The sequence below is a fragment of the Protopterus annectens genome, chromosome 7.part0, assembly GCF_019279795.1.
Source record: "Protopterus annectens isolate FY-2018-M chromosome 7.part0, PAN1.0, whole genome shotgun sequence".
NCBI lineage: Eukaryota > Metazoa > Chordata > Ceratodontiformes > Protopteridae > Protopterus > Protopterus annectens.
This window is the reverse complement of record NC_056739.1, coordinates 1,970,970,661-1,970,998,072: the sequence shown is the minus strand read 5'-3', so window position 1 is coordinate 1,970,998,072 and position 27,412 is coordinate 1,970,970,661. Positions and strand designations below refer to the sequence as shown.

General features: G+C 41.2%; 1 protein-coding gene and 1 pseudogene across 4 annotated transcripts in view; both read right to left on the bottom strand.

Annotated features, from left to right (window-relative positions):
- The window catches only part of LRRC28 (leucine rich repeat containing 28), a 1,318,547-nt gene that overhangs the window by 248,105 nt on the left and 1,043,030 nt on the right, over nucleotides 1-27,412 (bottom strand). For all 4 annotated transcript variants that reach the window (XM_044078388.1, XM_044078386.1, XM_044078389.1 and 1 more), the window contains one exon: nucleotides 17,853-18,059. In XM_044078388.1, coding sequence (XP_043934323.1) covers nucleotides 17,853-18,059 — 207 coding nt within the window. The remainder of the gene's footprint in view (nucleotides 1-17,852; nucleotides 18,060-27,412) is intronic.
- LOC122807311 lies at nucleotides 14,828-14,956 on the bottom strand (annotated as a pseudogene).

Genomic DNA, 27,412 nt, shown 5'->3' with positions numbered 1-27,412 from the left:
CTGCAACTATTACACAGTTCCACTTCTTACCATTTATGATCTCTGCCTCACTATGGCCAGTGTGCGACTGGTGTTGGCTCCAGCATACACAGCTGTGTGCAGAGGTCCCAGTACCTGGCCAGTGCAGAACTGCTATTACAGCTCTACTGTGTCAGGGAGTATAGATGGTGTTTGCATAAAATTCATGATTCTTGTTGGACTGTAGTCTGGCTGTGCATAAAGTCCACAGTACCTGGAAAATGTAAAACAGCTGCTGCCTCTTTGCAATGCACATGGGGTATATATTATGTTACAGGCAGCTATGAAACCACCTTTGTGTTTATGTGCCATTAGTTTTTGGTATGATAAGGACACCTTGCAATACTGCTGTTTATGCTTTTACTTTCTAGAATTTTGACACTTGAATGTTTTACTACTTCCCAGGCTTTAGTGTCACCTCACAGTCACATCCAGGGCTCACTACAAGGTGGTCAGTTGTCTGTCAGCATGACCTACATGTGTACGCTTCATCAAAGCCAATGTTATAAAGGTTATTAAACAAGAAATGTTGTTATGTCTCTGTCACAGGTAGTCATAAATATGTATGATCTGCAAAGTGCTACATAACCTTTGCTGTGGCCTCTGTGGCAATTCTGATAGCAATCCTCAATTACTGTTTCCTCTCCGACATCAATGTTGCCCAATGCTCTGCAGTTTCCCAGCATGCAGATTACCCTTTGTTGCTATCACCAGAGGACCACTTGCCTGATCTGTGGTGGTACTGTCAATTATCAAGCTTCATTCTATTATCATGTGCCAGACTAGCACACTGGTTGTACAAGATATGGATTTACATGCTGCATCCACATGGCACATGTGCTGTAACTCTACAGATATACATTTTGGCAGTTGGTTCAGTGGGTTAAGTCTGTAAGCTGTAGATCCTGTGGTAAATGACAGGTAAGCAGGAAGTGGTCATTAACTCCCTTGGAGGGCTCTTAAAGGCACATGAGACACTATCTGACCTTGGGTCGCCTGCAGTGTAGTCAAGGTGTTATCCTTCCATGCCATGAGTGGCACATACACAGCTTGGATATACATCGGGCAAGGATGAAGTTAGGCATATACTTTTTTGGAAAAATATATTTGATTTGTACAGTGAGGTGCACTACAATTCAAAATTTAACAATGCTCAGACATATTGACACGTTGTTGCCATACACATGGATGAGTATAAACTGGATGACTTCAAACTCTTCAGTTTGCAGTCACTGCAGTCACTGATGTGCAACTCTTAAACAGCTTTTACCACAGAAATGGCCGACTTTTTTTTTCTCCATGGTTATACAGCCATGAAGTTGGTTTATATAATTAACTGGGTGTGTGTTGCCCCAACTCAATATACATTTCTAGTTTGCTAGTTCTAGTTGAAGTTTCAGTCAGTTGGTTTTATCTGACTGAAGCTTCAATGAGTTTTCTTGTAATGAAAAACAGACAAATATATTTTGTTAAACTGCTTCCTCTTCAGAATGCCAGACTGCCAAACATTTTTTTTGGTTTAACTTTGTAACTTCTTTTCATTAATGAAAATACATGCTGTTCAAAAACATGCATTAAGAGGGGTAGGGGCTACATTTTGGAAGTTGGGGTATAATATTACACGTCTTAACTATTTCTCTGTCATCTGTCCTAAGGGTTCACCCACAGAAACTATAGATTGCAGTGTGGGGAGATACAATGCCCTATACTGATCACCTCAAAGCTTTGTTTCTTTACAGGGTATCATATAGACTTCCAAAATGTGGTCTTTGCCTGGAGTACAAGGCATCACTGGACCCTGTTCTGATGAAGCATCAGAACTACTAGATCAAAAGACCTACATTTTGTTTTGCAATGTAAACAGGACATGTCAGAGAGACAGATATGTTGCTCATAGAATTCACATTCTCTGGAAAAGGCTCCCTGTGAAGCAGATTTCCTTCCTAACCCTATTTAAGTGGAACTTGGACCAATGGATGGGTAATCAGAAATTCACACCTGGTCTGGTGCCTACATCTCTGATGAACAGAGGCATTCAGTAAATCCCCCCCTATATAAATTAAATTTGTGGGTCACATTTATGTTGCATGGCTAGGCTTATAAGGGCCCTAGTGGTTGTCAGCCTGAGTATACATCTATGAACCTATGAAGAGATAAGCCTATTCTCAAATATAAAAGAAAATCATGAAAAAGAATTCAAAGGAACTAAGGGATGAGGTGAGATGTTTTATCAGCAGGTTGAGTGGAAGGGCAGATGCTTTAAAGGGAAGCATACCAAGTGTAAGGGTGATAAAATTAACAGCAAGGAACATGATGGTGAGACCATAAGGCAAAGTAGTTAAGATTATTCAGATGGTATGAGACAAATCTGTGTGAAGAGGAAATAAGTTGCAGCTAGTCGGGAAGAGGTTAAGGGCTGCTATAAGATTTTGGGGATGTTGGACTTTAGTAGGTACATAACAGTACTAGATATGACTCAACTGTTAAGGGTTGACAGAAAGAGTGTTTAACATGGGTGACTTGGGAGGCCAGGGACAAGAACAGCATGTGCAATATATTGGAGTGAAACAGCCCCAGACAGAAAAGTATCTACATTTTTGGATGCTTTTCCAGGGTTTGGTGGGCAGGGGCATCGAGTAGGTGCGGTGGCAGGAGATGTGCAGGGTAGCTTGAGGAGGGTGCTTTGACAATGAAACAGAAACAGGGTGAAGCAGAGAAAGCACAAACTGCATGATGAGTTTAGGGTAAAATTCTGAGAGTTTGTAGAAATGAGAGATGGAAGCCTTTAGGTTACAGGAGAGAGAGAGAGACTGGCTAGAATATGATAGCCAGAAGTAGGTTATGTGGACAGTGATGTCTCATTGCAAGAAGAGGTGTAGAGGAGAAGTGATTAAATAACACATATGAGGAAGGGAAAAGTGGTGCATGACCAATGTATACAAGGACCTATGAGAGAACGAATGGGAGTAAGGAAATGTCAAAGGTCAATCTGAGGTGGAGGGAGACTGTTGTATGGGAAGTAGCACAGAAAGAATAGTTGTGTAAAATCTTACCATAACCATAGATGTCCTTCTAGTCTACATGCTGCAGTGTTCATAACATGGGGGAGTCTGCCGCCGGCTGACTTGTATGTCTGGCCACTATACCAAAGTCTATTGCTACTGCTAAGTATGTGCGATGCCGCATGGTATCAAATGTATGTCGATCATAAACTGACGTCTAGTATAAAGCGGATGTTGGCACATACCAGTCTTCAGAACTGAATGCTGCAAAAAGCACCAGCCTGATTAAAGGAGAGGAAAACATGCCACCAGAAGCCGGGGGAAGGTGGGGGAGGGGGGAGTAATACTGCAGCATTTAGAAGAGAAGGATATCTATGGTTATGGTAAGATTTTACACAACTATTTTGTGTGTCCTATGCATATGCTGCAGTATTAATAACATGAGGGGGAATACCAAAGCTCATGCAGAGAAAGAACTGGGCAGTGTTGCAGAGACATTCTCCACAAACCCATGCAGAATAGCTCTGGCAAAACCTGCTCTGGACCTGGAAATGCCACCTAACTTATAATGTTTCATGAAGGTATGAACAGAAGCCAGGTACCTGGCTCCAAAACAGACCAAGCATCCAAGCCTTTAAATAAGACACAAGAGGAAGACATTGCTCTAGCGGAATGTGCCCCAATAGGTGAAGGGTGATTCTTTCTATGAGCCACATAGCAGAAGGAAATAGTTATGGAAATCCAAGTGGAAATAGTCTGCTTGGAAACAGGTTGACCCAGGGGCCTTGGGTGATAGCAAACAAACAGGCGGTCAGATTTTCGAATTGGTTTGGTTTTATCCAAGTAACATCTGCATTGCCTGTGCACATCTAAAGTGTGTAGGATCCTCTCACTACAGGATTGAGGGGAAGGGAAATTGGTTGAAAGATTGACTGACTGAGAGATAACTCATTAACTACCTTGGACATAAAGGAGGGGTTATTGCACAGGGAAACTCCATCCCTGTGAAAAACCATGAAGGAAGAAGAGGCCATGAGAGCCTGTAACTCAGACACCTTCTGGCAGAAGTAATGGCCATGAGTAGGACTGTTTGCCAGGTGCAGTGTTGCAGAGAAACTGACTTGCTTGCTCAAAAGGGGTCAGGGTAAATTTTCCTAAGACAAAGTTGAGATACCAAGGAGAAGGGGCTGGTTTCCTTGGAGGTCTAATGTGTAGGATGCCTTTTAAGAACAGTTTAACTTCCAACCTGGAAGCTAAAGGGGGAGACATAGGCAGATGTGCAGAGGTTGCAGAAAGAAGAGCATTTACTGAGGAGTATGACAGTCCACTCTTCAGTAATTCAAACAGGTACGACAGAACCACTGGGACATCCACTAGTAGTGGTTGTAAATCCTTTATAAAACACCAGATGGAAAACCTTTTTCATTTGGAAACAGGATTTTCAAGTTGTGGGTTTCCTGGCCTTCTGCAGAACTTGTAGCACGTCCTCAGAGAAAAGGTGTCTGAAGGGAATCAAAACCCTATCACCCACAGGGTCAATTGCAGAGTTGACATCTGTGGATGTACTAAAGTTCCCTTGTCCTGTGTGAGTAGTTCCATTCTTTGGGGTAACTTGTGGTGATTGCCCTTGACTAAATGCAGAAGAAGGGGGAACCAATGCTGTCTTGGTTAAAAGGGTGTCACCAGCAAGATTTTTGGTTGCTGCTGTTGGATTTTCAACAAGACCTTTTCAAGAAGTGGGAAGGGAGGGAATGCATAAAGAAACATCCCCTTTCAAGAGAAAGAGAGGGAGTCCACCTTCCATGCCACGGGATCTGGAATCGTGGTACAAAACTTGAGAAGTTGTTTGTTCATGGGGAAGGCAGCAAAAAGACCTACCTAAGGTATAATCCATCGATGGACCATATCCAGAAACACATCCTTGTGTAACATCCATTCGTGAGATTGAGTCATGGATCTGCTCAGTGTGTCTGCCACCACATTCTGAGTCGAAGGAAGGTTCACTCTGGTTTGCTAAGTCCCAGGCCTGCAAAGCCAGTCTGCTGAGGAGGTAGGACTTTGTCCCTCCCTGTTTGTTGACATACCAGAAAACCATGGTATTGTCTGTAAACCATCTCAAAACCCCCAGGGAAACAAGAGGTTTGAATATTTGCAGCATGAAGATCAGGGCCCACGTCTCCTTTATATTAATGTGCTCCCTTTTCTGAGATGGAGACCAGACACCTCTGACCCTCTGTGAGCCCAGAGTTGCTCCCCATCCCTTGTCTGAGGCATCTGAGAACAACTCCTGGCTGGGAAGAGGTGGTTGCAAAGGTAAGCCTGTGTTCTTTGCCGCCTGTTGGATCCAGCAGTGTAATCCTTTTTCAGACAAGGCAGGAGTGGGATAACAAACTCCAGAGGGTTGGAGTGTTATACCCATACTGTTCTCAAAAAACATTGGAACTTCCACATGGGAAACTAGGCTAGAGGGAGCATAAGTGAGCATGGGAATAGTGGAAGCCATGAACCCCAGGAAGTGAAGAAACTCCCTGGTAGTCAGGGATTGGGAATGCAAAATGTCCTAGAAGTATGAGGTGAGGGAAAGGACCTTTTCTGGAGGTGAGAGAGTACACAATCTCAGAGAATAATTTGCCAGTGTCCAAAAGAAGAGCTAAGAATATCTGGCCATATGGCTCTGATAATGGCTCTGAAGGCCAGAGTAACTGAAGTGTACATCTTTTTTCTTATTCTCTCTATGACCTTGCTCTCCTTATCTGCGGGCCGACAGCATCTTGGATGTCTTGTCTGCAGACACTGAGATAGTAACTGGGTCTGCAGAGGAACTCTTGAATAGAAATTTGGAGTCCTCCAGCACTTTATGAAATCTACCAGGCCTTTTGGGGGCTGGAGGTTGAGAATCCGGACATTTAGAAGCAGCAGTAAAGGCATCTAGGAAGGCTGGCCGAACAGGAGGTATGACAGATGGGGAAGGGGAGTCCATCTGTAGCAGGACATAGTACCTTTTTTGGATGTCAGATACCTGACAAGAATCCCACTTGAAGAACTCCCACGTCTGAAGAATTGTTTCCCCAAATGAGATATCCTCCCTGGGGAATCAATGCCATTAGATTCCTCTTCTGGGAAGGCATAACCCAAAGGGGAAGAAATCTGGGCTGAATAAGCCAATGCTTCATCCCCAGAGGATTCCTCATCATCTGAGGAAAACTCCTCAGAACTCCTCTTTTGAGAGAAGGAGGAAGGATTGGCAGGAGAAGGAAGACAGAGAGAGCTGATTCTGTCTCAGGGCCATAAATGCATTGGACAGGTCTTGGGGAAAGGCCTGTTAATCCGGCGGTTGTTCCTGAGGAGACAGAGAAACATGCTTAGACTTAAATTTTTTTCTTTTTGGGAACTTCCACTTGGTGAAAGTTGGACAGGCTTGATGTCAGCCTACACTCCACAATGTTGGTAGAGACAGCCTCTTCTTACTATGATCTGGGTAATGCCACTTGGCCCTTCAGTCACAACGAGCTGTGGTTCCCCCCTATGCACGAGTTCGACACCTGAGATTCCTTTGAGGATGTGCTGGTAGGTTCCTTCATAGCCTCCACACTGGTACCCATCAAAGGTGAGTCTACCAACACCAGGAAGGTCTAGAGTCCAACATCGGCCTCAGGAGAGATATCGGAAACAGAGGGAGCAACGGGTAAATCAGGCCTAGGTTTCTTGGCCTTCTTAGGTTGCGGCTCGCCTGAAGGGCCCGATGCCGCTTCTATGTCATGCGCGAGACGCTTTAGGCATTGATTTTCGAGCTATAAGTTTAGGGAGGCTAAACGACTATGAAGGGTTTTGGGTACAAAGGCCTTACAAATAGTACAGGTAGTATGGTCGTGATCCCGGCCTAAGCAAATTACCAAAGGTCGTGGAAGTCCTTCTGTGGAATCTGCCTTCCACATTGACACTTGCCCTTTTACTAGCTGACATGCAATCAAAAAGAAACACAGCAGCCACAGACAGTAATGAAAAAACCTCAATGGGGCACTTATCCGAACCAAGGTTTGCAACTTGTCTGACAAATGACAACCAGAGCAGACGATCAGATATAGGCGGCAGAAAAGTTCTAAGGTCTGGTATGTGCCGACGTCCACTTTATACCCTACACCACTTTATAACAGACGTACGTTTGATACTGTGCGGTGTCACATGTACCCCACAGTAGCAATAGACTTTGGTATACTGATAGGATGTACGAGTCAGCTGGAGGCGGATTGCCCCATGTTATGAATACTGCAGCATATGAATAGGACATCATATGTTTAACATTCCAGGTGGGTTGAAATGGTGGGGGTCATTCAGAAATGCTTGCTATACAGGTAGTACAGGAATGCTAGATGATGGGCTGCAAAAGAAAGACTTTATAAAAAACTACTGCTGGAGGTGTGTGTGTGTGTGTGTGGGGGGGGCAACTTACCTAAGTGCTGGGAGTGCAAGAAATGTGTGTCTGGGCAGGCAACTTGCATATTATGGCTTTGTGAATATTTGGGATGAGGAACTCTAGGAGGTAGGACTTGCTAAAGAACAGGAATTTTGAACACAGATGAGGAATAATTCTTTGCAGTGTGGCAGACAATGAGAGAAAATGGACAGTGGTAACATAACTTGGAACTGCCGCTTATAAAGGGATGGGTTAAACTGGAGTTTACAAGGAACTGGAAAGAAATGAGACTGGCACATTAGAACACCAGATGTAGGTGTGGGTAAGGTGAGTAGGAGCTTGAGGAATGAGAAACAGAGTAGCAGACTGAGAGAGTGATATGGATGCTGATTAGACAAAGCAGTCTGGGTAAGCAGAGAGTTGGGAAGAACTGTGGGTGCTGGACTAATATTCACAACTGGCTTGGCTAGCATCACAGCACAGAAAGAGAGAGAGAGAGAGAGAGAGAGAGATTAACGGACTGACTTCAGAATCACATGATCTGAGAACAAATAGTGATCCAGGTGTTAGAAAAGCTAAAGGACAGGGATGGAAGTGTGCATGTGATTCTGGCTTGCCCTTCCTGGGTGGAGATAGGTGTTGGAGATAGGTGTTGGGGGGTGGTGGGGTGATATATGGTCTGCTGTAAAGCTACTACACATCAGAAGAGTAGATGTGGGACATGAATTTGTCACTATGAATCCATTCATAGTAGTCTTACTGGGCATACATGTAGCAGCAGGCACTGGACGGCCTGGTTTTGACTTGAGTATTCATATCAGCTGCCAGGGGGATTGTGTTAAAGAAAAAAGCCCCCCCTCAGCCAAGTTACCTGAAGGATGGACTCTATAACTGAAGTGCTGATGTGCAGTTTCCTGCCCTGGAACAATATGGATCCACACTTAAATGCTGATGGCCATGGTCGAGGGAAGGAAGGAAGAATGAAGCTAGATCCTCAGGCTGCTAAATGAGACTGGTATGCAGTTAAGCATGAAAACAAGTGGGGACTGTGTGACTGGGAAAAGGAATCACAGCATATTTCACAACTACCTGAATTACGGCCATCCATGACTGCTCTTGCCAAGGACACGAGATGATTTAAGGATTAGTCACCACAAGGGTAACCTACATTGGAAAGAGAAAGTCCACTCCCAATAGGTAATGTGAGGTAGAAGTAAGCTGAGGTCAACTAGGGGAATAAATGGGTAGCCAACGACAGTGGTTTGACAGCTGGCAGGCTTGAAGGGCCTGAGATACTGGACAGGATCATACTAAATATTATAGCCAGTATCCTAGGCATTAATGACTGAATTTGCTATTAATGCTATAATACTTAGTTGGAAAATGAACAACACTGTCTTATAAGTAATAATACTATGTATTTTGTACTGTTTTATCCTATCTTGTATTACTGATTTATAACCACTTTATGATTCACTGAAATGGTGTTGACAATACATTCTCTTATGTTATACTTTATGATAAACTGCTGTACTCCTTTAATCCTATACTTTGATAAACTACTGAATGCTCTACCTTTGAGCTTCTGTCATAGTTGAGAAGGGTCAAAAGACCAATCCACATACCTGGTTATCAAACAATAAATAAATAAATACAAACAAGCCTATAGAAGAAAAAACTGGCTTGGTTAGTCCAGGAAGCTGAAAAGATTAAGGGATTGTATTTCTTGATGCTTTACGGAAGAAGGCAGAGGAACATTAGGAAACAAAGAAGGATGGGAAAGGTTCCATGTTAGGAGTGCCTGCAGCAGCAGCAGCATGTATAATTTAGTTGGGAGCCAAATGTATATGGTATAATGTAAGGTGCTTTCTGACGAGGCATTAGGTAAGTATATGAGCTTAGCTTAGCAACAAATGCATCTGGTCGGGATTGCACATATTACTTAAGGCTTAATTTTTTTTTAAATATCACAGTGGCACGGTAGTTATCATTGCTGTTTCATACAGTGTGGTGCTTCAGCTGACTTATTAGCTGGAATGCATTCCTTAAGTCCAACTAAGTTTTTAAAAGGTGTTCCAACCTGTTCACAGGTGTGTGCGCTGTGCAAGTGTGAGTGAATGTGGACATCCCAACAGCTTAATATTAACTCATTGAGTCCAATGTCATCGCATATTCTGAACATTAAAACAATGTACCTAATTTCTCAATATACAAACTTTAGCACTGGGAATAGTACGGCAATAACCCCAGCAACTTATACAAAATTCCTTTGAGTGTAACAGCAGCCTCAGGGAAAGGGGAGAAATTGGACATATAATGCAGAGTCACTTCCATGATAAGCCTGCACTTAACTCATAAGGCATCCCATCAGCACTTGGTTCAGGATCAGTGCCCCCCGGCAACTTATACAAAATTCCTTTGAGTGTAACAGCAGCCTCAGGGAAAGGGGAGAAATTGGACATATCATAATGCAGTCACTTCCATGATAAGCTTGCACTTAACTCATAAGGCATCCCATCAGCACTTGGTTCAGGATCAGTGCCCCTGCTTTTTGTCCAGTGAACACCAGTATAAGCTCTGTCTCCTTCATGACCCTGAAATAGATTACCTATGCTACTGAAGAACGAATATAAATTACCTAGAAAAAAGACACAGAGTTGTTTCCAAGACAGAAGGCACTACTACTGAACAGCTCGCATGGAATGCTTATGACAGGAGCAGATTTGGTAGTAACATATCCTAGCCATGTAAATATTATAAGAAATCGATAAGAGTATAAGGAAGGAACACTTAACTGTAGATCATTATGTGTATTGTTCCTATTGAGCCACTGTAACTACACAGCACGTGCATATAAGTACTGACCATGTGCGAGAACAGTGCCATTATGTACAGTCAGCCATAGTGCAGGCATGAATGGAGATGCACATGCGAGTGTGTTTGAAGTAATGAGTGAATCAGCTTAAACATATATGTTCCAGTTACATCTCCTGATGGTGTTTATGTACAATAAATATCTTGAACCCATACACTGCCTCATTGTCTCTTTTGAATGCATGAAACATGGTGTCAGCATGTCTAAAACAACCTGGAGCCAGAAAGGGATCCAAAGTTGATGCAACACACAAGCAATGAGCCGCACAGTTAGAAATGGAGAAATATAAGGAGTGAACTCTCAAACAGGTCAACAGTTATTCAAAGGTACTTAGATTTGTTTAACTGATTTTACAGTCGCCACGTATTTGGCAAAGCATTTAAAATAATTACCAAGATAAACAAAATGCCCCAAACTGCAACATACTAATAAAAGTATTCAAAATAAATACAAAAGCATTTGAAATAACTTCTGAAATGTTTAAGATGTAGGAAAGGGCTAAAACGACTGCATTTTTTTCACAATGCACTACTTTTTTGCTTTAATTAAAGCTATTTGAAGTGTCCGAAGTTTCTGGAATGTTCGCAGTGTTTGCAGTGTCAAAGTAAAGCCTTTTCAAAGACACTATTGTGCATCTGTAGATACTTATAAGTACCTGGTCTATGCTAAAGTTTAAACACATTTTGTTTTTATGGTAGAGGGATTTCACAGACCTGAACCAATGGTATTTGATAATAATATTGCTGAGAATTGGAGTGTTTGAACAAGAATATGACGCTTTCATACAGGCTGCTTTTTCTGATAAAGACGCATATACAAAGGCATTTATACTTCTTAATTTAGCAGGCTCAGAAGCCATTGAGAGGGAATGTTCATTTGTGTATACACCTGCTATGTATGCAGGGGAGGGGGAACCACCATACTGTGATACAGGCTGAAATGTGCGAAGACCCTGAGAGCTTAAAATGTAAATTCAGAGAAATGTGTAACCCTCAAATGCATATTACAAAGGGAAGGCACATATTTTACATAAGAAATCAAAATCCACGTGAAACTATAGCAGCATACATTACTGACTTGAGAAATAAAGCAAAAACGTACAGATTTGGTAATTTGCAAGATGAGTTGATAAAGGACAGACTTGTGTGTGGTGTTAATTATGATGCAGTGAGAAAAAATTTTGCTTTGAGATAGTGATTTAACGTTGAGCAAAGCTATAGAGGCTTGTCAAATATATGAGCTTACAGAGAAGCACACTAATATGCTTACTAATGAGAAACTCATGCATACAGTGTCTGCAAGTGCAACTGTTGATAGTGTGTGTGACACAAAGCTAAGATAAATAAGAGATGCAAGCCGAAGAATGTGGCAGTACCCAATTTTAATGATAAGTCGAATGGGGAAGCTACAAGTAATCTTATCAACTATTGTAATTGTGGAGGCAACCATGAGCCTAAATGAGAAAAGTGCTTATCTTTTGGTCAGCAATGCCACAGATGTAAAAAGTGGAATCATTTCAAAAAGTTTTGTAAGTTTAAACTGGCACATACTTTTAATAGAAGAGAGCCATCCAAGAAGCAAGTAGATCTGTTAGAAAGTTGTGAGCAAACTTTTTATGTTGATAGTGTCTCTGTGCTTGATGAAACAATTAATTCAGTAAACTATCAGCCAATTAGCAATCTGTCAACAAAGGGCAACATTTTTTGTACTGTTTCGATTAATGGAAAACCCTTAGAGCTTGAAGTAGATACTGGATCCAAGTGCAGTGCTACATCAGCACAAACATTTGCCAAGGTAAACCTGGCGAGAAACTTGATTCATTAAAGTGTGCAAAACGTGTTGCTTATGGTGGTGAAGAGATTCAAACTGATGGCTTAGTAGTTCTCACATGACATTTGGCTGGGAACAGCTATGACTTGCACATTTATGTAGTTCAATAAAGAAGTTCACGATATAATTCTGAACTACCACAATAGTTTTTTTTATACAGAATATTTTTCATGAATATGCTGATATTTCCAAAGTCGAGCTTGGCAAGCTACGAATCACATATTCCATGAGGTTAAACCATGAAGTAAGCCCAGTTGTCCGACCATTGAGGAAGATTCCTGTAGCAATGCAGAGTAAAGAAAAAGCAGCACTAGACAAAATGGTGAATTCAGGTGTGATAACTTTAGTAAAAGAATCGAGTGAATAGATATAATCCATGGTTGTAGCTCATAAGAAAAGCTCAGATGATATTTCAATATGTATTGATCTGACAGATTTAAACAAAGTGCTTAAATGTCCTCATCATCCAATGTGCACAGTAGTAGTAGTAATAGCACCTCTCATGCCAAATGCCATTATTTTTCAGTCTTAGATGCAAAAAGTTCATTTTGGCAAATTTCACTGGATCACAAATCTTTATTGTTAACTACGTTCAGGATGCGATTTGGAAGGTGCAGATTTTTGAGAATGCCATTTCAGATAAATTTTCCCAGTAAAGTCTTTCGACGTGCAATGGAGGAAATTTTTTCATGTTATCCATGCACTATCACAGTAGACGACATTCAGAAAACTTTAAAAAGTTCTAGACCGTGCATGTGAAGTAAATCTTAAACTGAATCCCCAGAAATGCAAATTAAAGCTTAGAGAAGTTACTTATGTGGTTCAATTTTTAGTAGTTGTGGCTTAAAACCAGATCCATCTAAGCAAGCTGCAATTCCTGAGATGCCAGTTCCAGAAAATGTCACATCTTTACAACATTTTCTTGGTATGGTCAACTACTTAGGAACTTTCAGCACCGTTACGTGAGTTGACATGCAAAAATATAAACTGGTCCTGGTTAGAACAACACCAAAGAGCATTTGAAGTTCTGAAACAGAAAATTGCTTTTTCACCCACACTGAGATATTATATGATGGTCGCAAACCTGTAACTCTGTCATGCGATGTTTCAAAGTATGGTCTTGGTACAGCATGTCTTCAAGAAGCCATACCAGTAGCCTATCTGTCCAGAACTTTAGCCCACACTGGGATGCAATATGCACAAATTGAAAACTAGTTTCTGGCAGTCGTGTTCACATGTTCGAAATTCAGTGATTACATGGCAAACCTGTCCAAATAGAGACTGATCACCAACCTCTAGTGACAGTTCTAAAAAAAGCCAACACATTCAGCCCCTCCACACCTATAACTTAAGATGTTAAAATTGCAAATATACAATTTCAATATTGTCTACACAAAAGGCAAATATTTATACCTTGCAAATGCTTTGTCAAGCGCATCCAGATAAACAACAGAACATGGAAGTGAAAAATTTTTCCTCATCATATCTTGATCAATTTAGACAACACACAGCTTTAGACCCAGTTCTTCAGAAGCTGACACAAATGTCAAGGATAGCCAGTGTGATAAACCAGTCTACCAACTGATTTCCAGGAATATTTTCCTTACCAAGACGAACTAATGAAGGAAGATGGTATCAACATGAAAGGTCTTAAAGTAGTTATCCCTTCAGTGTTACAACAGGAATCTATCAAGATTTTACATCATGGACACTCAGATAATGAATCTACAAAAGGAAGGGCAAGAGGCATAGTATTTTGGCCTTCTATGTCAAAAGATATACAGAAGGAAACTCTAGCATGTTCTACTTGCAATAGTACTAAATTGCACCAACAGAAAGAACTTCAGCTAAACCAGATTCCTGAACTACCATGGTCGACGGTTGCTACTGATATTTTCAAATGGAATGGTCAACATTACTTAGTGTTAGTAGACTCTTACTCAAATTGGTTTGAAATTGCCCTTCTTCCTAATCTAACATCCAGCACTGTCATTACAAAGTTGAAGAGATATTTTTCTGTGCATGGTAGTCAACACAAAGTTGTATCTGACAATGGTACGCAGTTTACCAGGCAGCAGTACAAAAAAATTGCTGAGGCTCAAGACTTTGTCAGTGTTACTAGTAGTTTTGGGTACCCCAGCCAAATGGATTAGCTGAGCATGCAGTCCAAAGTGCGAAATGTTTGTTAGACAAATCTAAGAGAGATGGTACCAATGTTTTCCTTAACCTTCTCAATCTCAGAAACATTCCCCGAGATAACTTGCTTTGTTCACCTGCTCAGAGATTAATGCTTAGACAGATAAGAATGGCCTTACCGATCAGTAAACAACGATTTATTCCAAGTGCAAAGAACAGCAAAGTGATCAAAACCCAACTTTTCGAGAAATGTCATACTACTATAAATCTAAGACTAGGACAAATCGTAAGGATGCAAACGACCAAAGGTTGCGATTGAGTGGTTATTATCAAAAATGTTTGTGATAAACCAAGATCTTATGTTTTTTCAATCAGAGGGAATAGAATTTAGAAGAAACCAAACAAATATACTTCCAGTTTCTGAACCAGTGATGCAGCAAATTGCCTGTGCCAAAGACTCTAGTATCTCAGAGCGACCTTACACTTGTTCCCATTTCACAGGATAGTGTATTTTCCTAAAACAATCTTGACACTACCCCCAAAGTTCCTACTGAGAAGAATTCCCAGGAGACTGCTCCTGTTGCTAAACCCAGTCAAAACATTTATGTGCAATGGAAGAAAGAGCCTCACCCTGGGGAAACCACCTTCTTGATCGTGGTATTCCCCCTGGCAGGTAAGTATAACCAGATCAAGTCAAATTTCCAAACCCAATCCAAAATACACAGTGACTTGGACTCGAGTTTGATTTGTTATTAATACGGAAATGTTATCTAGCATATACATTGTCTTGTTCTCCTGTTGCATGTCGAACAAATCAAAGAGGAAGGATGTAGATTGCTCCTATTGAGCCACTGTAGCTAGATAGCACGTGCATATAAGTACTGAGTACGTGTGCGAACAGTGCTGTTTTGTACAGTCAGCCAGGGAAAGTGCAGGCATGAATGGAGATGCTCATGTGAGTGTGTTTAAAGTAATGAGTGACTTAGTTAGGTTAAGTATATATGCTCCAGTTACAGTTCCTGACAATGTTTATGTACAATAAATATCTTGAAACCCATACACTGCTTCGTCGCCTCTTTTGAATGCATGAGATAAGCGGCACTTAATACATCACAGCTGCAGGAGTTCTCAAATTTATTCTAATGAACATATTATTCAGTTTCTACTGTTACAATTAACATGACTAAAATTTTATATCATCTTTGCAGTTAGTACCCTAACAATTTACTGCCATCTGTAAAGCACCTCTATTAACTGTCATGATCTCTGTGTTGGTTATGTTATGACCACATAGAGAAAAAGTTAAACCAATATATACAGCAGTGAGGATAATGATCTGATAAGCAAGACCATACATCATGCATTATTTAGACCAATTTCCAGCTATAACAATGCTCTGCCATATACTAGCATTCGATTTCCATGTTTAATTGCTCTTTATCACTTGCGATCATAACCATTTTATAATGTGTTCGAGAAAGAGATGCAGGTAATTTACCTTGGGTAGGAACATGAGGCAAATTTCTTGAATCCATTTCGAGAACACAATAAACTGGTTACAACTCCAGACCCATTCATAATTTTTTGTAACACAGAGAAAGTTTTAGCAGAAATGACATATTACCTGTTTAAAAAAAAAAGAGTGGCAATGCAAACTGTCTAACAGATTTAAAAAACTGTAACTTACCAAGTACTGACACATAAATAATGGCAAGAAACAAAATGAACCTCTAATCAACTAACAGCTTTAAAATCTGTTAGGCATGTTATTCTGCATACTTCTGTCTTCTGCAAATGTGGCAGCATAAAGTGTGCGTTAACAGCTTCTAAAGCTGGCAGGCCGGTCCTTGATATGCTTCTGTGATGGCTGTCTTGTACATGGTAGTGCACGACCTGCTAAAAAAGGTTTATATGTATGGACTTTGCTATAGCAATCTCATTACAGCCAAGTATAAAACAAGAGTATTTTTCCCAGTTTTGAAGTGCAATGAATGCAATCCATGTGCTGCAAAGAGAAAAGAGAGAAGCCTTCACTCTGTTACTTCCTGCTAAATATAAACTCAAAAGTGAAACTCAGGTTGCCTCATTGGAGGAAAGAGATGGGGTCCAGTTTTCCTACTGGAACAGTCAGTCAATGCAAGTGGGGAGTGAGAAGATAATGCCAGATTTTTCATTCTGGAGACACTTGTTTCTTCCTCTCACAGGAGTATCCAATGGTGGAATGTTTGGGAATGAGGTCTGTGCGCAAAAATAGTAGTGTGTGATTCCTACCCTGCATTGTGGGGGTGTAGAAGAAAATGCCATCACTGCACTGTGCGTGCTAGCTAACAGGAGTGCTGTAGGAGGAATCAAATTTCTTCTACCCCCTAAACACACACATGACAACGGCTGTGTTCTACTGGCCAACAATGTTTGCAAAAGTAAATCTCAAAAAGGTTATAAGCACATAAGACAAAAATTAATCTTTATGCTTTATAGTATTGTGATACATTTTAACATTTTAAAAATATGAAAAAGAATGCAAGTTACTTTACTGAGTTCAGCATCCCACAAAAGGAAGATTCTCTCAGCAGTATGATAAATACGACACATTTCTCATTATTATATTGCAATGTCTGCATTACAAAGATTATAGGCAAGACTATAAATTATGCATTATTTAGACCAATTTCCAGCTATAACAATGCTCTGCCATATACTATTATTCAATGTCCATGTTTAATTGCTCTCTATCACTGGCCTAAATAGATTTTCATGATACAAATCAAGGACCATTTTTTTCTCTTTGGTTTAACGTTAAGACGCTGCTAATTCAACACTATAGTAGCACTTCACTCAATGTGTTACAGAATTCAGACATACTTTTTTTCTAAACACATGGCAAATGCATTAAAATATCAATGTGTAAATGCAGATGAGAAATTCTCATCACAAAATGAATCTGAACAATTCCTCCATATGATGACTTGTTTTCTGTAGATCTGTCAGATCACTTAAGACCATTTATCTTATGATTCCAATAATCAATCTGTGAGTAATTCTCATCTCTCTATTTTGTCAGTGTGTTTGGTCTGACTCATATGATTTATTGCAAAAAGGGAGACAGACACTCTTCAAATTGTGTGTGTTTGTGTGTGGCAAGAAGGAAGTGTTGTATCAGACAGTATTGCTAATGTTCACTACTCCAGACATTTGATAGTTTGTCCATTCATAGATCTAAACTGAATGACTCAGACTGTGAAGAATTTTGCATGAACTAAACCTGTATTTTAATTCCACTGTATCCTGTATAAAATGTCATCTGAGTCTGCTCAGCTGAACAAGAATGAGGCCCAATAAGTATTGTCACTCTATGAGAAGGGGAAGCAGTCCCTGTCCTCCACTCCCTGCCAGCACAGTGGTGATGTTAGTCTGTCCATTAGCCAGGTGACCAGTATCATATATATATATAGCAATGGAGCTCCATTAACAAGCCAATATGTTTAAATTAATTACAAGTTCAGTTTCAGTTTCATAAACCTTTATGAGATAGACATCAAAATATTTTGCATTCAAAAGTGCACAAAGTGTCACTCACCAAGTGGTAAAAATAAAAGACAGTTTCCAGCTACAGAAAGCTCATTAAGGTTTGGTAGTTGACAAATCTGCCGAGGCAAACACCACAGCCTGTTTTGATCTGCTGTCAGGATCTGCAAGGAAAGGCACAAGTGAAGTGTTTCTGGCAAACTGGTCAAATGATTGGCTGAAATATCCAATATTTGTAGCTCCTTCAGATTTCCAAGCTCTGAAAAAAAAAAAAAAACAGACAGGTTTAGTACTTCTAAATTCTTACAGGGAAGTCAAAATAATGAAATTAGTACTGTATTACCTAAACAGCTTATTAAGTACCCCTACAGAGATTCAATGCAGGTTAATTTTTTTTGTTTACTTTTCCATTATAAATGTCGCTCATCCCTCTCTAACATAGATGACAAGCAGGCGGGGTATTTCGTTTAGATGCTTTAATACACAGAAACACATCACGATAGATAGAAGCATCATAAAATGCAAACAAACCTATTAACAGACAGACCTTACAGACATACATGCTTACATCTCAACAGCTTACTACAAAATGGCAGTCAGGCTTGCACGTGCTCAGTATTTATACACTTGTGCAAGCCCATGGAAAGCTTCTTAAAGCTACGTACACACACATTGGTCTACATCCTCCCTCTTAAAAAGATTGTCCTTAGTAAAAACAATATTGGAGTTGGACATGCATTATTATAGACATTAGAAATAAAACATGATGTTTAGGTCCAACTTGCTGTGCATCTGTTACATGGTCTGGAGATACGACCGGATCTGGTAACATAACAATCTGAACTGAATTTAGTAACAGGGACAGTCTTTGGTCAGCAACTCTTTATCAGGAACTTCTGGATTTGTCACAGGAACAGGGATATGCTCTGGAACTGGAACACTAGACAACTCAATCTGAGAAAAGCAGTCTTTCTCACAAGCTATGTGCTGTGGTGCAGGCACAGACACCAGTATCAAATGTTTCCAATTATGCCTAAACTCTGCTCCTTGTGATTCCACAATGTACAATCTCGGCTCTGGGCAAATACTTTTTCATGACTCCAATCCTATCATAACCTTTGGACGTTTGCATCCTTACCACTTCTCCTTCTCATAATGGATTGAGCAGTTTGCTGGTCTTATCGTAGTAGGACTTCTGGGCTAAATACTTCTTGAACAGATTGGTTTTCACTGACCTGTTGTTCTTGACACATGGAACTAACAATTGACTACTGACTGGTAATGTGGTTCTGGTTTGTCTCGACAGGCGTTTCTGAGCAGGTGAACCAAGATGTTTATCACAAGGAATATTTCTAACATTCAAAAGATTCAGGAAAACATCACTATGGTCTTGTTTTGACTTCTCTAGTAACTGCTTTGCACTGCATATTCTGCCAAAACATTTGACTGCGGATACTCAGGACTACTCATGACATGGGTGAAGTTCCGAACTTCGGCAAATCTTTTGAACTGTTGGCTTGTAAACTGCGTGCCATTGTGAGAAATAACTGTGCAGACCACCATGGACTGCAAAATGACACTTCATGTTTGTAATGACAACACTAGATGCTAGGTTGGGAAGTAGGTCAATCTCGAACCAACTGTAGTAAGAGTCTACTAATACCAAATAATGCTGACCATTCCACTTGAAAATGTTGGTGGCTACTGTCGATCATGGTAGTTCAGGAATCTGGTTTAGCTGAAGGGTTCCTTCTGTTGATGTGGCTTTGTACTATTACACACACAGAACAGGATAAAAGTACTCTCTCAATGTTTTGTGACATAGAAGGCCAGAATACTAGTCCTCTCACCCTTCTTTTTGGTAGAATCAGTTCCTGGGTGACCACGATGCAAGGCAGTAATGTACTCTTGTTGAAAGGACTTTGGAACAATTACTTTTGGACCTTTCATAATGATACCATTGTCAGACAAAATCTCAACTCTGTACGGAAAATAAGGTTGCACTTCTTGAGGTAAACTAGACTGCTGTGTCGGCCATCTTTGATTGATAAAGTGGTTGAGCATTTGTAAAACTGGATCTGTGGCTGTGCGATCTCTCAGCTCACCAAGATGTGTGGAAGAAAAATTTTTCACTTCCATGACTTCAAAATCAAGATTCTCATTCTTGTGCTGTTAAGTGGTGTTCCTCGGCGATCTGGATAATGCATCAGCGATATAAAGAAATCTGCCTTTCTTGTAGACAAGAGTGAAATTACACTTTTGCAATCTCAACATCATATGTTTCAATCTGGCTGGAGCTGAATGCATAGGCTTTCTCAAGATAGTGACTAGAGGTTGGTGGTCTGTTTTGATCTGGACAGGTCTACCATAAACATAATCATGGAACTAAGAACATGTAAACACAATTGCCAAAAGCTCTTTCTTGATCTGAGCTTACTGCATTTCAGTTTTGGTAAGAGTTCTTGATGCACAGACAACAGGATGACCCTCTTGTAGAATGACTGCAACAAGACCAAATTTCGAAGCATCATAAGTTCATACTAGGCTATCTGCCCTAGGGCATTTATAAGCCTAGCCAGAATGTGTTTGGCTTTCGCCACCCATTTTAAATTAATTTTGCTATGACCTTTTTCGAGGTAAGTATACTGTGCCTCTGTCTAACAGTGACACAGAAGTGATACCCGGGTTAAACCTACGATCTCCCATCCACTCATCAAGATTCCTCTTGAAGAGAGTCAATAAGGGACTCTGCCTAACCTGGACTGGGATTTTATTCCAGAGAGAAGGGAGCCTCTGGGTTATGAATCTGTCCCTCCAGCATGTCCTATTTATTTCAGTGCTGAGGTTCAAGTCTCTCGAGCGCGTAGCTCAATTGGATTTGGATTTTCTGAGGTGCAGCATGTCCATTAATTCCGGGTTGGACATGGCTTTATACATCATGCACAGATCGTCCCTGAACAGGCGGTATGCCACTGAGTAGAGCTGGAGGTTCTTTAACCGAGCAGCATATGACATCTGTTTGAGCCCTTTGATCCTCTTGGTGAGGTACTTTTGGGGTCTTTCCAGTTGCTGCAGGTGTCTGGTAAGGTGCATCCCAAAAGGGGCATTGTACTCAATTATGGGCCTGATGAGGGATGAGTAAAGAGGCACAATGACCTCCCCTGATCTAGATGTGAATCCCTTCATGATTAGGTGGGCTATATAAAATGTTTTTCTAACCACTTTGGCCACGTGGTTGTCAAATGAGAGACTGCTATCAACTTGGGTCCCCAGGTCCCTAATTACTTCTTCTGTACTTAATGGATTACCACCTATGTGGTAATTTGTGGGCACTTTGTTTTTGCCAAAGGGGATGACTATACACTTTTGGGCGTTTAGCTTGAGGCCATGGCTCTGGCACCAGTTGTCTGTTTCTATGAGGCCCTTTTGGAGGATGCTTGTGTCGGCTGGCGAGTCGATAATAGGGCCCAGTTTGCAGTCATCTGCGAACTTGGTCAGCCACAGTCCTTCCGTGTTGGCCTGTACCTCCGAGAAATATATACCGAACAAGAGAGGTCCCAGGACTGAGCCTTGTGGGACACCACTTGTAACTGGTTTGGAGTCTGACATGGCTCCAGAAATTCTAACCATGTGGGTTCTGTCCTTGAGCCAGTTTGCAACCCATCTAGTGACGTAGGGGTTTATATTTAAGCTGGTGAGCTTATCTATAATGCCCAAGTGGGGTATTGTATCGAAGGCTTTTGCGAGGTCCAGGTAGGCTGTGTGGACCACCTTCCCCTCATCAATGGCCTTGGTGACTGTTTCAAAGAAATCAACCAGGTTTAAGAGGCAGGATCTGCCCTTAACAAAGCCGAACTGGGTAGGATCCAGTGTCTGTAGGTCCCCAATATCTTTATTTATGAGGTCCATGATGATCCTTTCCATAGCTTTGCAGACCAGGCTAGTCAGGCTTATGGGGCGATAGTTTCCAGGATCCGTTGAGGCACCACCTTTGTGGAGAGGGTCCACTGTTGCTGTACACCACTCTTTGGGTACATATCCTGTAGTAAGGCTGAGATTGAACAGTAGTTTTATGTTTGGGTTTAGCTCTTCTTGGAGTTCATGTAGGACACAGCCCGGGACACTGTCTCGTCCCATTGATGCTGTGTTTTTTGCTTTGGAGAGGGCGGCTCTTACCTGAGCATCTTAGATGTCAGGGGGGCAGCACTCTGCTGGGATAGATATTTGCCCTTTTGGTGGGGGGGGGGGTTGCGCTGAACCTGTCAGCTAGGATGTTGGCAATGTCTGTGGGTTCGGTGTATTTTTTGTCATTTTGGAATAATTCTGAGCATATCTGGGAATTCCCACCTAGGTTCCTAACATAACTAAAGAAAGCCTTGTGATTATCCTTAGTGTCCTGTGCAATTTTTCTCTCGAAGCTGGCCTTAGACGATTTTATGAGTGCCCGTAGGTTTTTCCTAATACTGATCAGAGATGCCTTCCTTTTTGGGATTTTGCTCTATCATTTAGTAGCTTCCTCCTTCTATTGTATAGTTTGTTTATGGCTGGGGTCCACCAGACAGGACGTCTGCCTTTGGAGGATTGGGTCTTGGTTTTATTTGGGATTGCATGATCCATGCACTCCTGAAGGTGTTCATAGAATGCGTTTATAAAGGATTCTGCGGTCTGGGCCGTATTTTCCACAGGCCCGGGGGCTTTGAAGGATTCCACCTCTGTTTTGAGGAATGTGAAATTTGCTTTAGAGAAGTTTTTCACTGTGGTTTTCTGGGCAGGAGGTGGGGTCGGGATGTGAATATCCAGTGAGATTAGTTTATGGTCTGATCTTACCAGTGAGGGATACACTTCTGGTCTGGAGCATACAGTCCCCATGTTGGTGATGATCAGGTCCAGTATGTTTTCCCCTCTTGTGGGAGTGGTAACAAGTTGTTCCATAGCATTTGAGTTTATAAATTCTAGGAACCTTTGGGCTAGGGTGTTGGAGCTAGAGTAATGCTCCCAGTCTATGTTTGGGTAGTTGAAGTCGCCCAATATAATGGTGTTTGGAGAGACCTTCATATTTTCCATTGTTCTCAGGAAGGCCAAGTGGGGTTCCTGGGTTTGGGAGGGTGGTCTGTAGCAGGCTATAAACTGGAAGGCAGTTTTACCCACTGTTAGCCATCAGGCTTGTGAACATCATGGTATCTTGGGTGTTGGTGGACTAGCAATTCTCTGTTTCAGGACATTAAATGCTCTTTAGTGTTGCTCTAAACAAGACCAGCATACATCTTTATGTCTCAGCTTTCTTAGCGGTGCTGAAAGTTGGCTAAAGTCTGGAATGAACTTGCCTAGATAGTTAATCATGCCAGAAAAATGTTGCAGAGCTTGAACATTGTCTGCAGCTGGGCATCTCGAGAATGGCTATTTGCTTAGAAGAGTCTGGTTGTAGGCCTGAACTAGTAACTAAATGACCAGCAGTAACCTCTTGTAGCCTGAATTTGCATTTCTGGGACCGAGCTTAAGATTCACTTGACGTGCGCTTTCCAAAACTTTTCTGAGGTTTCTGTCATGCTCAGCTTCACCATTATCTCCTACACGTATGTTGTCTACTATAATAGCACAAGGATACCCAGAAAAAAGTTGCACCATTGCACGTTGAAAGACTTCACTAGCAGAATTTATACCAAATGGCATTCTCAAAAATCTGTACCTTCCAGAGTATTGAAAGTGGTAAGCAATGAGGATTTCTTGTCAAGCTGAATTTGCCAAAATGAAGTCTTTGCATCTAAGACAGAAAAAACAGTGGCATTTGGCATCATAGCTGCCACTTCTTTGACTGTGGGCATTGGATGATGAGGTCTTTTTAGTGCTTTATTCAAATCTTATGGATCAATACATATTCTGATGTCATCTGAGCTTTTCTTATGAGCTACCACCATGGAAGGTACCCATTCAGTTGGAGTTGATGAACCTACTGGACAAATCACACCTTGTCGCACCATTATATCTAACTCGGCTTTGAATCTATCCTGCATGATTATTGGAACTTTTTGAGCTGGCTGATAACTGGAATGACATCTGGGTCTAACTTCATGGAGTACACAACTAGTACACAACTGGAAGCTTCCCTTGTATGTTTTTCAAGAGATTTATTTATTTATTTATTTACATTTGTTGACCAGGAGTGTCCAACTGGACATAGGTCCATTTTCAGCAGAGGCCCGGGGAGAAAAGCTCCACAGTAAAATTTACAGAGACAGTAGTTACATTGGATTTACATAGAAAATTAACAATTTGATCAACATAGCAATTAAAAATTACAAACATAGTTACAGATGAAGAACATAGTACATCAGTAGACAACTAGAATCTTTATCATCTGCGAAGTACATAACAGACATTAACAATTGTTACAAGAAGAAGTTCCTGCTGTATAATAAGTAGTTAGGCTTATGAGCATCCAAGCTTGCTATAATGAAAGTAGATTGTGGGGTGGAAAGAAAGGTAGTGGGTGGATGGGGTGGGTGATATTAGAGGGGGAGTTGCAAGGGCATAGCCAGCATGTTTTCAGGTGTGCTTTTAGTAAAGTTTTGAAGTGGGTGCATGATGGTACAGAGGTAATTGTGGGTGGGAGGGAGTTCCATAATTTGGCTATGGCGCAAGAGAATAGTGCTTCTCCAGCAGAGTTAATGGCTTTAGTGAACTGTAAATGATTTTTGTTGTTGGATCTTAGTGGTCTGGTGGTGCAATAGGGTTGGAGTAGATTCTGGAGGGATGGGACTTTTAGTGGATGGTTTACTAGTTTGTGGGCGAGTGCCAGTTGATACCATTGAAGGAGGTGAGGGAGTTCAAGCCAGCCCAGTTCAGCAAGTGAGAGACAGTGGTGACTACGGTAGGATGCCCCTGTAGCGAATTTGGCGATTTTGTTGTAGCAGGTCTCTAGCTTGTTTAGATCGCATTGCCTTACATTGGTATATATAGAAGAGACATAAAGTAGGGTGAAGATAAGGTGGGAATTTGCTACTGAAATCTTTGCTGCTTTGGTCAGAAGTTGCTTATTTCTGTATAAAGCTCCTAGTTTTTTGTGGACTTTTTTTATGGTCATGGATATGTGAATGTCAAATTTTAGTTTATTGTCTATTTCCACTCCTAGCAATTTGGTGTGTTCTGTTGGGTGTATAGTGGTGTTGTCTTTTGCTGTGATGTTAAAATAAGAGTTGTTTTGAGTATGCTGGTGGGTTGGAAGATGAGAAGTTTAGTTTTGTTTGGGTTGAATATTAATTGGGCATTGGATAACCAAGTTTCAACTGAGGAAAAGGCTTCCTGAGTGACTTTTTACAGTTCGGGTAGGGACTGGGCACAGTAGATGAGATGATGGCTGAGTCATCTGCGTATTATATGAGCGTGCCATGTTTGGTGGCAGAGGCTAGATTATTGGTGAAAATAGAGAAGAGTAGGGGTCCATGGATGGATCCTTGGAGAACCCCTATAGAGACAGGTAGTTGGGGAGATATGTCATTCTGCCATACAATGGATTGTTGGCGGTCAGACAGGTAACTCTGAAACCAGTTGGTGACTGACTGAGAGAAGGAGAGGTTATTGAGGACAGAGATGAGTTGTTTGTGTGGGACCATGTCAAATGCTTTAGATAGGTCTAGGAAAGTAGGAGAGAAGAGATGGCCATTGTTTTCATGCTTTAGGATAGTGTTAGTAAAGGAGAGTAAGGCAGTGGTGGTGCTATGGTTTGGTCGGAAACCATGCTGAGTATTGGAAAGGAGGTTGTTAGTAATGAGGTAGTCTGAAACCTGAGAGTGAATGCATCTCTCTATTATTGTGGAGAGAGAATAGCTATGGGGCGGTAACTGGTTAGTTCTGTGAAGGGGCCACCTCTGAGGAGGGAAATGATATGTGATACTTTTCACAGTGTGGGAATGCAACTTTTTGACAGAGATCAGTTAAGCAAGATGGATACTGGGTAGGCTAGAGCATCATCTGCGATTTGTAGGTATTCACTTGGGAGGTTGTCTGCTGCTAATTTGGTGGGCTTACGTTTAGTTAAGAGGTTTTTTATGTTGGAAGTAGGAACAGGAGAAAAAGAGAAGACAGTGGGGTGATTACTAGTTGAAGGTGTGGTTTGGAGGAGGGGGGGGTTGTGTTGTCTAGCTAGTGATAGTATGGTTTGTGTGAAGTGTGAGTTGAATGAGGTAGCAATATTTTCGGAGAAGAGAGGGATGTTAGGAGGAGGGGTACTGACTTTACCTGGGTTGAGGATGGAGTTTATGGAGGACCAGAAATGTTTGGGGTTGTGTTGGGAGGAGTCTAGGGCAGACTGGTAGTATTTGAATTTGTCCTGTTTTATTAGCTTTTTGAGTCTATGCGTACTTCTAAGAATTTCTGATAGTTGAGGGGGTTTTGGTTTTGCGCCAGTGTTCCCAGGTTTTATCCCCGTTTTTCATTTCTGACTTAGTGGTTTTCTGCTTTGGTTCTGGAAAGTGTTATGGGGGCGTGGTAATTAAGGATGCTCAGGAAGGTAGTATTAAAAAATTCAACTGCGTCATCAAGACTGAGGTACTTTAGAGGATGCCAGTTACATTCTTTGAGGAATGAGATGAATGTGAGTGGGTTAAAGTTTAGTTTTTTATGTATTTGACGGTAGATGACAGGTTTAACTTGGTATAGGTGTTTTTTGTGTAGGAATGTTGAAGAGTGTTCACTGAGGCTATCCGATAAGCAGCCTGCTATATATGACTGGGGGCTCTTACTGACTAGTATCCAATCCAGGGCAGTGTGCTTGTTGGAGTTTTTATTTATCCTGGTTGGCGACTGGACTAGTTGGATGAAGCCATGAAAGTTTAGATGATGGGTTGGATGGTTGCCAGACAATATTGAAATCACCTAAAATTATAATTTCTTGGGGGAGATGGTGGGTAGTCCAGTTGAGGAGGTTTTCCAGTGGAGGGATGTTTTGGCCAGGTGGGAAGTAGCATCCAATTATGTTGATGGTTTTATTTTGGTTTATTTTGAGGTTGGTATATATTATACCATATCTGCATGGTTTAGCCTTATTTCTCAAATCAGTTATATATGCTGCAAAAGTTTCACCAGGCTTTTGATCCCTTGTATAAAATAAGTGCCTTTCAATTGTAACATTTGTCTGGAGGGGGGTTACACATTTCTCTGAATTTACGTTTTAAGCACACAGGGTCCTCCCTTGACTCAGCGGGTACAACAATATGACGGCTTTCCGCCTCTCCTGCAAAGACAGCAGGTGCATATGCAAATGAACATTCTCTTTCAATGGTTTTGACCAAGCTAAATTAAGCAGAATAAATACCTTTGTACAGTCATTGTTATCAGAAAATGCAGCCTGCATGAAAATGTCATACTCTTGCTCAAACACTCTCCAGTTCGCTGCAATATTATTGTCAAACATAAATCTACTGGGATTTCAAAATCCATCTGCCATGCCCACAGAGTATGCACAAACACACTGAAAATATGGCCCTTATTATTATATACGAACAAACTGTGCTGTAAGCTTGTAATAACATTCAAATGCACAATAAGCTCTTCGAGATACTGTAGTTTGTGAAATATGCTCTGTAATAGATGTACTTTGCAAAATAACTTTACTGT